The sequence below is a fragment of the Sylvia atricapilla genome, chromosome 1, assembly GCF_009819655.1.
Source record: "Sylvia atricapilla isolate bSylAtr1 chromosome 1, bSylAtr1.pri, whole genome shotgun sequence".
NCBI classification, from domain to species: domain Eukaryota; kingdom Metazoa; phylum Chordata; class Aves; order Passeriformes; family Sylviidae; genus Sylvia; species Sylvia atricapilla.
Window position 1 is genome coordinate 21,120,788 of NC_089140.1, and position 13,041 is coordinate 21,133,828.

Below are 13,041 nucleotides of genomic sequence, written 5' to 3' on the forward strand. Positions count from 1 at the left end.
TCAGTACTCTTATTTCATTATAATTGTCACCTAAAAGTCCAGGAAAAATCCTTCTCTAATAAGTCATTCAAATGTTAAAAATATTCTCAATTTAATGCAAAATAAAATAGTGAAAAGAGTGGATTTGGTTTTCATTTGACCTAATTTTACTACTTTCATGTCAATAGCAGAAGTCCACAAAATAACCATCTATTCTAAACTAAATTCTTTTAAAATAAATGTTCTTATATACAAGAATTTTAATTTAATGTCTGAATTTATTATTTGCATTTTGTAATTCCATGGATATGAATACTTCCCTGGCAGTGCAATAGAAAACACTGAGTTTTGAAATCGCATGTCTTCTTCTTTTTGTCTCTGTACAGTTTCTGATTTTCAGTTTCTTCTGGTAGATTAAGGGTCTATGTGTCTTGGCTTCTGTAACAATACTCTGAAGCTCCTGTTCTCCAACAGCAATCAATAATTAAAATTAATATTGGAAACAAGGTGATTTGTGAAACTTAGGCTAAGTACCCAATCAGAAATGACTTTTTAAATTAGTATGTGGAGTTTCTTTTATTATTAGGGTTGGCTTATGAATTTGTCCTCTGGCCTGCTTGTTAGTACAAACCGCTGGCATTTTGAAGTCTGAGGAGGTATTAAGAGTTACAGGATACTCCAGAATACTCCAAACTTCACAAATCATTGTACTTCAGCTGAATGGTATTAAGCTGTTCTTCTCTGGGATTTCTTGCTGCTTTGAGAAGCTGTGTACTGTAGAAAATGGTCTTTCAGACATTTCATTCATTGTATATGACATAAGAGCTGTAATCAAAAACAGTTTATTTCTTCCAATGGTATTTTTTCAGCATTTGCAACAAAACTATCCAATCTTTTATTTAAGAGGCATTCTGCAGCAGGGCCACTGCAAAGTGATTAACATCAGTGCCTAGATGTCCATCATGTTATTTAAATTTTACACTCTAAAGCAATTAATGATTTTTTTAACGGTTTTCTGTTAGCTGAACTCCAGCTTTGGCAGAACCAACACTGAAATTTTATGGATTTTATTTCAGCTGAGGACTCCATAAATGAGCAAAACTGAGTAATAGTTGACCCTAGCAAAGAAAGGGTAATACCATTTTAGCACCAAGAGCTACATGCAGTACTTCTAGATGACAGATACCTGTGCCAGAACTGACCTGTCATGCTAAAAGTCTTGGGATCTGATTTCCCAACTGCTGAACTGAGTGAGGTTTAGTTGGCATCTGAATGGGATCGGTACAATGAAATTCCAATTTTTATGGGAAATACAATGTTTGTGATTCAAGTAAAATGTTAACAGAAGACTACTTTCTTAGGATCCAATAGAGAAGAAAATGAAAAAGAAAAAAGCAGCTGGAAAGATGTCAAATATTAAGTCACAGTTTTCTTTGTTTATGTTTTATATGTGTATTGCTAGTTGCAACAATATTTTAGAGAGTGCTTTAAATGCCATTTTGTTTGCAAAGCTGTTGGAAAGCCTGGAGCACTTCTTTAGACTCTAGTCCTGAATTCTGTTTCTCAGTACACCAGTTTCCATCATGACTTTATGGAAGACAAAATATCTGTAAGATGAGATAGGCTACTTTGCATGGTTATTTAAAGGAATAATAACAGGTGTTATAGAAATTTATGGTCAGAAGAGTTAAAGTAATATCTAAAAATGTATTCTAGGGAAGAAAGATGCATAACATTAAACACCTACAGGCTTTAAATGGAAATAGAAAAATGCATTTATTTACTCTACCTTTGTGGATAATGTATTCAGGTATCTTACAAGTGAGAATGATTTAAATGCCCAACAGACTGGATTCCTCTCTCCAAACAGAGCTACACCCTTGTCTGGAAAGGACAATCCTGCACAGGAAGTATGATACTAAATGCACACCCTCAGTCATTTGGAAGAATTGGGTAGTATTTTATCGAGGCATTGTAGTATTCATCTAATTCTAATTAATGTGCCCAAATTACAAGCCTTTGAGGTCTCAGTTTTTGATATTGATCATAATTTTTTTAAAAAAGCTAATGCAATCAGTCACTGGTAACAGTTACTGTTTTAACCTGGTTTGTATAATTACAGAGTGTCTCACCCCCCAACAATTATTTTGCCGCTTCACAACTGGGAGCCCAAAGATCAACCTACAAAAGAAGAAGAAGTTGGTCCTTTAGTAGAACACATATATGAGGTAAAAATTATGGATATTTGCCACAGGACCTCACGCTGCCTCCACTGAATTCCTGATGAATTTGGTTTATTGTCTTTATCTGTAGCTAGATAAAGGCTCAAATGTAAATACTCTGACTTCAGCACATGACCCAAATTTAATCTGGGAATTCGCAACCCCATTATCTGTTCATGTGAGTGGAGGAGATAGTAGTTTATGCTAGGAGTCTGTCTTGATATTTAAGGGATTTATAAACATTTGGGGTGTTTGACAAGAATTAAAAACAGTCCTTAAAAGTTCCTTATAGTCAATATCAAATATCTTCTCATTAGAAGCTGTGCATGCTGTGCACTGGAAAAAATGTTTTCTCTGACGTTTAGCTAACTGAAAAAAAATAATGCAGGCATACATGTAATTTGTTACCTCAGGAAGTGTTCTGTTGAAAATAATTCACAGTTTTTGAAGTACACATATTTTTACCTTGTATTTTTGTTGGTTTTTTCCTATGGATGGTTTGTCAATTAAAAGAGTTCAGCTTAGAAAAAGGGATTTGAGTGAACTATATGGAATAGAAGCCATCCTTAGAATCTGATGGATGGCCTTTATTCTAGAGGGTAAAGCAGAGGGCTTTGCATATGGTTATAATTCACAAACTAGCACTCAAGAAAACATAAGCAACTGAGCTTAATCAGCAGTGTAAGATTACAATTTGCATGACATACTAAAGTGTAGTGAATACAATTGTAAAATACAAATTATCATTTGTGAATTCCTCATCTTAATATATTTTTCTAAACTGAAAAATACTTAACAAATCATCCTGTCTCAAGCATTTGGGTTGTTTGTGAAAATGTATTTTTGACTTCAAATATATTAAAATTATTACAGTGATTAGTTACAGTTACTAAGGAAACCACTTACATGGTTTATATCAGCAAAGCATAAAAACTATGAAGCAGTCTTCCAGAAGATGTAAGATTGAAAGGTATTTTTTATTTATTTGTAACTAAAGCTCATCAGTCACAAAAATTCTGCAAAGTTTTGAAAAAGAGGTTCTCACATCTCTAGAAACTTTGCATAAAGGTCCATGGTGTTCAGCTTCTTTAAGTCTTCATGCCCAGTGACAACACATGTCCAGACTCCTGTTATCATCAGTTATTTTCAAACTGTAAACTGATATAAGGAAACTATTTTAATTGCCTGGATTTCTAAACTTTTATTATTTCTATCTTTGTTCATTTTCCCCAGAAAAAGAAGTCATGGGATATTAATTTAGGAAAACTAGTTCCTTTACTTCTTTTGAGGAAATTTAGATTGAGAGTGTTGAAAATACAGTTCTTAACCAAAGGAGCTAGTTTAGGTTCTGCTCTACCTTCTAGTCTTCTGCCCTGAAATGTGTTTCTTCTGTATTCTGAAGTTTTGACTACTGTTTTCTGATGATCTGTTAAGGTTCATTGTTTATATTTCTGTAGGATTTATGTGCTGCTGTGTTTGGGGTTGGGGTTTTTTTATACTTTTCTAGATCATTTCAACTCTTCACATGTAGGAAAAAGTGGGAAGGGTGATGAATATCTTGAACACAGACTCAAACAGAAAAGACTGTCTCAGATTTGCTATTGGCTTTGTGACTTAATGTGGCTTTGTGACTTATTAATCCTTCTCTCCTACCTGCCACAGACTTTCCATCAATGAAGTGATATTAATAATCTATACATCCTTCCCTAAATACTTCAAGGCTGTGTCTGTTAATAATTTGAAAATATCTGAATAGTTGGTGCAGTATTTTTTGTTGTTATTTAGTGCCTTGGAAAGTACTGATCATGTTTCTTCAACAGCTGCACAATATAGGACCAAGTGCCATCAACAATACAGTTCTCCATGTTGGTTGGCCTATATCCAGTAGAGAAGAATTTCTTCTTTATATTCTTCACATTCAAACACATGGACCATTGAACTGTCAAACAAGCTCTCCTATTAATACAATGCAAATAAAGGTAAGTATTTTATTTCTGTCCCTTTCTGCATTTTGATTGGGATTTTTTGCCTACGCTTCACAGTGGATGGAACTTTCTTTGGAATTTTTAACAGTCCAAGATAATTTTCCTGGGTAAAAAGCGAGATATAGATAGTCTATAACATTTCTAATGTCAAAGTTGTGTGCTCAGTACATAGTTAGTTTCTGTACTCTTTATATGAGAAGATTTATATGAGAGATAAAAGATATTTGTATCTCTGTGCTCAACAGAGATGTTAAAAAGGGCCCTATCCCAATACCAAGCACTGAGGAACACCACACATCACTGGTCTCCAACTGGACATTAAGCCATTGACCACAATTCCTTGAGTGTGATCACACAGCCCATTCATTATCCCCTGAGGGCTCCATCAAATCCATGTCTTTCCAGCAAAGAGACCAGGATGTCATCTGGGACTGTGGCAGATGCTTTGTCTAGGTGCAAGTAGATGATGTAAGTTGTTCTTCCCCTATCCATCAACACTGTGACCCCACAATAGAAGGCCACCAAATCCATCAGGCACAATTTGCCTTTAGTGAAGCCATATTGGCTTCAATAATCACAATCACTTTCTCATTTTCCATGTGCCTTAGCATAGTTTTCAGGAAGATCCGCCCCATGACTGAGCTGGGCACAGAAGTGAGACTAACTGGTCTGTAGTTCTGCAGGTTTTCCTTTTTCAGTTTTTTTAGAAATGGGGGTTATGTTTCCCCTTTTCCAGTCAGTGAAGACTTCACCAGACTGCCACAACTTTTCAGATCTGGATAGTTGCTTAACCAGTTTATCTGCCAATTCCTTCAGTTCCCATGGATGCAACTCATCAAGTCTCATGGACATGTACACCTCCAGGTCCTCTAGATGTTCTCAAACCTGACCTCCTACAACAGGCAGAACTTAAATCACTCTTCTGTGATTTGGGCATTGTCCCTGGACTGTTTGCCAGTGAAGACTGAGGTAAAAAAGTAATTGAGTACCTCAGCCTTCCTAATATCCTGAGTAACCAGGTCTCCTGTTTCCTTCTGGAGAGGACTTATATTTTCCCTCATCTCCCTTTGACCATCCATAGAAGCTTTTTCATATTGTTTTTAACATCCCTGGCTACATTTAATTCTCTTAGGGCTTTAGCTTTCCTAACACAATCCCTGGCTGCTTGGACAATTTCCTGTTTTAAGATCTTTGTTTGTGATGGCAGATCCTCTCAATAGAGCTTGGTTTGGCTAAAAGTCAGAAGATTAAGCAAAACACAGCTCTATGTATTATCCCATCAAAAACAAGGTATCCAGTTTATTAAGCATGACTGATTCCAGACATTTCTGGAGTAAACAACAACACTTCTCAAGTTTAAGCAGTAGCCTGTTAAACATCTTTCAGGGAGAGCTGCATTCCAAGTGCTAAAAATGCTCTACGTCTTTTGCATACCAGAGGGGGTTTGAGTTCAGTATATTCAATGAAAGGGGAGACAACTTTCTAGTGGTGAGGAGTGTTCATAACCTAAGGAGCTATGAGTCAAGTCTTTAGCTTAAACAGACAGAACTATAATACATACTTAAAAAGAGTAAAGAAAAATTGATGTCTACCAAATGCAGTATGGCTAGAGTTTTGTGTTTCACCCAGGAAATGAAAGAGGTGCTGGAATTCCACCCTTTTATTTAGTTTCTTTAGAGAAAGAAAAAGCAAATGTGTGATTGGAAACAGAAGATAGAAAATATCTGTCCATTTTATACCCAAAGCACAGCAAGATTGGAGACAGGGAATTTCTACATATTTTTCCTACCTAATTTTTACCTCTTGTTCTAAAGTGCTGAGGAGGAAGAATCTAAGGGGCTGCATTTGTACTTGCAAGCCTAGCTTCTCACACTCACTGTTCGTATCAGGTTGCAAGTACCTGAAGAGGAGTTCAGCATCCTCACACCATGGCCACTGTGTTTTGTTTCAGGTTGAATTAAGAAGCTGGGTAGAATACTGCCACAGTTCTTACTGACATTTTCAGGCAATGTTTTTTTTTTTGGTTTTTTTTTTGGTTTTTTTTGTTTGTTTTGTTTTGTTTGTTTTTTTTAATTTGTTTTATTGGTTTGCTCTTCCTTCTCTTACTTGATAATGATTGCATCTGTTACATAAAAAAGACTAAATTCTTGTGAAGATTGTGAGTTTTCCTGTCATAAAGGTCCATCTGTTGTGGCAGAATATGACTTTAGATGCACAGTCATTATAGCAAGAAATTAAATATCCTTTCCTTATTTCAGTTTTTCAAAGCATTGAACAGCATGAATACACGAATGAGGTTTCAAATATGTAATGCTTATCTATTGCTTCAGGTGGCAAGAGGACACAGGGACAGGCTCCTTCAAGTTTTGTACAAACAACAGGATGCTTAGCTCAAATTTCCAAATAAGGCTAAGGACATTAAATGCCTGACTTCTCTTGGATACCCAAACCTACCTCTCTTAGGGCACTGAGGCATTTCCCCTTTGAATTACTTCAAAAAGTGCTTATCAGAGATACGGAATTAATTCCAATGCAGAAGAACTCAGAATGCTAGTACTCTTCAGTCTAGAAAAGAGGTGACTATGCAAAAATATGATCCTCAAAATGAGTAGTGGCAGGAAGAGCGTGGGTGTGGATTGACTGTTCTCTGCCTCTTCCTGCACAGGAACTGGAACATCTAATGAAGCATGGAGAGCCAGATTCAAAGCAAGCAAAAGGAAGTGATTGCTCATGGAGGCAGGTCTCAGGTGTCTGGAACTTGTGGCCAAAGGGAAGTAGTCAGGGTTAAAAGTTTACGTGATTCTAAGAGGAAAGTAAACAAATTCCCAAAAGAGAAATCCAGTGAAGATTAGTAAATGAACAAAAACTTCATATAGATAAGCAAGTCCCTGATCTGAAAACATTTGGAAGCTGAAAGTTATTAGGAGAGTGTTGTGTATGCATGCCTCTTATTTCCTTCCTACTCTTCCTAAAGGTGGCTTTGACGAGAAGAGGGCTCAGTTAGATTACCTTCTGTCTTGAGACAATTTCCTGATGAGTTGGTTTTTTTCTCCCAGACTGACGGCAAAAACCATTTTTATGAAACCTGTACCTATAAAGACCACTGTGGTAGAATGTACAGATACACAAGGCACATTTTCAATAGCTGAGCACTGCAGTAGCACGAGTGAGGCATCTGTCAGGGAAGTAGTGAAATAACAGCAAAAATCCACCACTTGTATAAGATACACCCACCAACATGTGTGGCAGGAGCTAAGCCCTTCCAGAGGTACTGTCTCCTCATGCTGCAAAACTGTTGCTATTGTGTTTAGGGCTTGGTCTTGAGGCAAAGTAATGCCATCCAATGCATTGCTCTTGAATTGTCACCACCCTGTTGTATCATTTTTTATATAATCTAGTAATAAAATATATTTCTATTATATGACATTTTAATATATGATATAATATTAAATATGTAGAATGTAATGTAGTATTATATAATACAATACAATATAATATAAGTAACATAAAATAATGTGTATATTATTTGTGCAAAAAAGTCTTTTTCCAGAGCATTTCTGATGGAGTTACACAATGCAGCAAAGGCTGTTGACTGGTTAGAAAACAAGAAAAGTGAAACAGGGTTTTGAAATGACAAGTGGGGAGCTGGAGAGGTCTGGAAACCTGCCCAAAGTAATAATGCTTAGGAGAAGAAAGCAGCACAGTTTTCCATGGTGGAGAAACTGAGACAGTACACTGTAGTTAAAGGGAAGGAGTGATCCTCTAAGATAAAGCATTGCGTGCTAAATATGTAGCATATAAAATAGGTACAGATACAGATTGTACAGTTGAGCATTTCCATGTGACCAGCTCAAGAATGATAAAATAATATCTTTAAACTGGACATCTTAGGCCACTGGACAAATTCTGCTTTTAAATGGTTGCAGGAGATGCATGTGTTTCCTCTTAACCTCAGAGGGCTGTTTTCAAACCTTTGCTGTAAAAATTCAATACTAAGATGTTAACACTCTAGCATCTATGAAAAAATAAAAATATAAATATGAAAACCCTCTAGTATTCAAGTGGATCTACATATATATCCATTGTGATCATATATTAAGAACTTCTTCACAGGTATATTACTATATTGTGAGGATTTTTTTTTTAATTTGTCAATAAAGAAGTCTATATGCTGGTGAAAGAATTCCGGAAGGAGAATTCACACATGTTACCACATTGAGAGAGAGATATTTTTTAACTACTTAAGGATTCCCTTATTGCAAATAGACAATGCTAACCTAATAAAGCAACAGGGGAAAAAAAAAAAAAAGAAAAAAAAAAGGATTCTTCTTTTCTTCCATGGGTTTTCGTCTGTTAATATCTTTCACTTTGTAGGATGCTTTTGACTGAAGATCTCAGATGATGTCAAATGTTTATGTTCTGTTTACAGCATTATAATTTTAATCAGATAAATGACACAAATTTTCCAAATCTAGTACTACACAGCATTAGTGTGTGTTTATTGCTATTTTCTTCCCTGTCATGCTACTGCATTTATTACAATTACAAACATTTTCCTTAGGAATTTGTTTAAGATATTTTGTGTTCAGAGGTTAAAGGAACTGATAAGAAGGATCTGATGTAGTGCTTTATAATCTGATGTCCTTAGGGAACATCTTTTTCTATGTTTAGTTGAGTTCCTGTGGGAATCTTACTGTAAACTTCCATGTATATTTAATTGTGATTTTACACGATTGGATTGTCATGAATTAAAATTTATCTTTCCTTCTGTAGCAGTTGGCTCCAGGAGTTATTTGAGGCTTTGTAGAAGAAGCCATAAATGCCCTGTATAGAAATTAAAAGACAAACTGCCAACAAAAGTACTTCTAATTGGAGAACAAGAATCTGTAAATATAAAGTTGAAGAGAATGCATTATAATGTGATATTAAGAAGGAAGAAGCTGTTGCTTTATATGAAGTAGAGCTGTTACCAGAACAAATCTGTAATATATTTGTTACATGATCAAAAATTTTGTTATTTGAAGTCAGACTTCCCTTTTTTTCTAAAACTGGTAAAATAATTATATTTCATTAGGCAAATTCTGATCTGAACTAATGACTAAACTACTGTGAACGACTCCAAATTTATCCTGTTACATATATCAGAATTTACTCCTGAGAGTTGAACATTAAGTATTATTTAAATATTAATTTAAATAAATTAAGTAAATTATGAAGTACAGCAACAAAATTGACACCAGTAAAAAGTGGAGAAAAATGTTGTCTACTGTAATTCTTATAACTAGGCAATATTTTGCTGTGCTGTAACTCATCATGCTCCTAGTTGAAGACAGCGTATTTTCATTATTATGTTGTTCTATTGAAAAAACAGTGTTAATCCAAAATTCAAGACTTCTGAGACAGGAACAAATCTGTTAGAATCATTCTATGTGTATGTCATTACCATGTCCATTTCTCTCTTTGCAGTTTGCTGTTCCAGAAGACACTCCTGAACTTGCTGCTTTTTTATATAATTCCACAATTTCTCATTACATCAGGAGAAGGGATGTTGCAGTGGCAGAACCTCACAGGAAAAACTCTGCAAAAATACTGGTGAGCTATCTAAAAGCTATATGCTGGGACTGTGCAGGGAAGGGTGAGACTCTCTACAGTAGCAGCACTATTTTCTCCTAGGAAAATAGTTCTGATTAGACAGTCTGGTACATGAGTAATTGGACTTGGCTGTATTTTCAGAAGTTTTTTTTCCACTTCTGCCATCTTTGGCATACTTCAGCACCGTAGCTGTCAGCTGCCCTTGCCCAAAGGCAATGTGCAGACTCAGTGACCTTGAGATCAGTCAAGGGACTCACACAGTCAGTGCCTTCCATCTATTTTACCTTGGGCTGAGTGTCTCATGCTGTCCAGTCTCTTATTAAGCTGTTTACTGCAAACTCATGCTTGGATTCCTTGACCTCACTAGAATTTGGAAGCAAAGAACCTCACAAACCTAAGTCTTTGGGAGTAATAGAATAATTACTGCTTCTGAAAGTTAATTTGGCAATTTTCATAAGAGGAAGAAGATAGAATCTGAAAGTAATGAAAACTGTAACATTATTAAGAACAAAATCACAGATTAACCTATTTTAAACAATAATGACTGTTGATTCCTGTCCCATTCTTTCATCAACCCAATACCCTAGAAAGAATCCAATTCAACTGGGTCCGAAGGAAAAATGCCAGTACTTTCAAAGACATGCCAGTCAATATCACAGAACACTTAATCCATTCTTCAGTGATATCTTAATTTTCAGTAATCTTTCTAAGTGACTAGGCTCATAGGCTGCCAGCATAAAAATGACTGCAGCAACTGGAAGTGGTTAACAAAGTTCTGAAGTATGCACTGTGTCTGCAACTTAAAATATGAAGCAGAGAATTTTCAGCTGCTTGATGTAGATGGGTCAAACATATTTAGTGGCGTACTCAGGAATATGAAATTGGAAATTTGATGAACAGTCTTCTAATAAAATATGCTTTTGATCAGCACAAATTAAGATAGAATTGGGTGCAGTGCTTATCACTGGATATATAGCAAGACTTTTCCAGGGTGAGCATAGAAAAGCAGTGTCGTTAGTTCAGTTAGAAGATGTCCCAAATTTGGGTGCCTTCAACATCAGTTGCGCCTGATGCTTTTTTTTTTTTTATTTGACACATTGGAAGTATACATGGAAAATTAATGTTACTCTGGAAAAGACTGATTGGCCAAATATAATTCTTTGTTAAAAATTGTAAATTTTTTTTAGAATTTATAAATTATTTTAATTTTCATCAAAGCATTTTCACAGAGAGACAAAATGTTCTGAGAACCTCTTATTCTATTTATACTGTCGATTAAACATTTGGTTTATTGTCCATTAGTTCCAATGTTACATTGTTCTGAAAATTACTACAGGCTAAATGCATTACTAAGAAAAACAGAAATATGTGTTCAGGTCCTAAAATGTCAGCCAAAAAGTAGAGTTTTTTGCATACTAATGATTTATTTTGCAAATGTGTGTTTTTGGCCACTGTGATTAATGAAAACAAGTCTTCTCCTTCCTGCAAAATAAACAAATCTGTTTAGAGGATGTTTAAAGCCAAATAAACAGATACTTTAAAATGTTCATTTAAAAAAAAAAAAGTTTATAGTTGCAGGGTTTACAGTTTCATTTTCAGGCAGATATAAAAAGCAGCAATTAATCATACAGCTTCTGCTTATCCTCCAGTAAGACAGACTTGTGGGGAAAGCTGTCTGTAAAGATACAGGATTCCTTAAGGGTGTTTTCAGATCTGTTGCATGCATCATCATCTCATTTCCTGAAGATTAGGCATTGGTAGTGCATTCTCACTCTCACTAGGGAATACACTTACTTGTGAAAACTTAACTTTGCTTTTGAGGTCACGAGGCCTTCTGTCATGGGAGGGATGCTCTGCTTTGTTATAAAAATAGGAATCAATTAAAACCTCAGCCTTCCCCTGAGTCAAACAAAACTTCTCAGATAAAACCCATTTGTAAATACAAATTTTTTCATTTTTTCCACAAATGTTTATTCATTTTTTATGAGGTCTTTTTTCCTTTTTATGTCCTGAACAACCATGTAATTTCTGTGGTTACCCAATTAGACTCTGCTTATTCCCTTCAGTGGCTTCCAGTCAGCTTTTAACCTTTAGTGTGACATTCCTCTGGCAGACTTTAGGAGTATATAGTTTTGAGTTGCAATGCTTGCCTTTTCCCTTCAGCCTTGTGTATGAGCCAGAATCACTGCTCATCAGGAATGTTTCATGGACAATAAGTTTCAAGTAAAGCAACTAATGAATCTCAGCAAATGTTCTGGCTGCTATGATGTAAATATCAGTGGGAAAACCAGGAGAGTTAGAAACAGGGAAAAAATTAGGAATATAAATAAACAATGCATAGAGAACAGAAAAAATAGTGTTGAAATCATAAAATGATTGATAGGTGAGGAAAAAGCACAAGCTTCAAAGGATTGGTAAGTGCCTGGATGTTTTAAGAGTTCTTCAGAGTAAACACTGGTGAAAATTATTACTTTTATTTTCTTTACTATAGGTAGGTTTTTGTAGTCATTGGTGATTCAAAAAGAGTCTGCTCCTTGGTTCACAGTTATCACAACGAGTCATGGGGTATCTCATGTATATTAGATTAAATTACTGATTTCAGACTATTTAGCTCTTTAAGGAAAAGTTGATTTGTTTTTGCTTATTTATAGTATTTGAAAATTACTTCATTCTCAAAGCATAAGTATGACTTCCCTTTATTTTTTGCTCAGAACTGTACAAATGTGAAGTGTGTCCTAATTTCGTGCACTGTGGGACAGCTGGAAAGAGGAAAGAGTGCTGCACTGAAAATCAGGTCCCGGCTCTGGGCACAAACATTCCTGGAGGTAATGCACACAAACATCTCTTTCTATACACATATAATTTTTTTTTTTTTTTTTTACCAGACATTTAAAAATAAAAATAATTAAATTAAATGGGGCAAATGTAAATACTTTTTGTTACCAATTTCTTTGAAGATAGCATCTCACTGGTTCCTGTCCATGTTGTTTGCATGCTTCTTACTTTTCTTTTTTTTGCTATCACGCCTTCTCAGATTTATGTCCTGAATCCTACTTGAAGATTCCAAGATTATTTTTAAATACCTTTTCTGGTTTTGTTTCTGCTTTCCTGGACTGGCCCAAATGTTTTGCATTTATAACCTCTTTCCCAGTGGAAGGTTTTTCTTGGAGCCAAACAGTGTATCATGTACAGTATGTCTAGTTTAAAAATTCATTGTTATTCATTCTCTGTTAATCTAGGGAACAGTAGTATGCATCAAGCTC

General features: G+C 35.3%; 1 protein-coding gene across 1 annotated transcript in view; it reads left to right on the forward strand.

Moving 5' to 3' along the window:
* Positions 1 to 13,041, forward strand: part of ITGA8 (integrin subunit alpha 8) — a 112,171-nt gene that overhangs the window by 73,899 nt on the left and 25,231 nt on the right. Inside the window, exons 24-27 of the mRNA XM_066316781.1 lie at positions 2,102 to 2,207; positions 4,022 to 4,180; positions 9,653 to 9,778; positions 12,490 to 12,603. Of these exons, the coding sequence (XP_066172878.1) occupies positions 2,102 to 2,207; positions 4,022 to 4,180; positions 9,653 to 9,778; positions 12,490 to 12,603 (505 nt within the window). The remainder of the gene's footprint in view (positions 1 to 2,101; positions 2,208 to 4,021; positions 4,181 to 9,652; positions 9,779 to 12,489; positions 12,604 to 13,041) is intronic.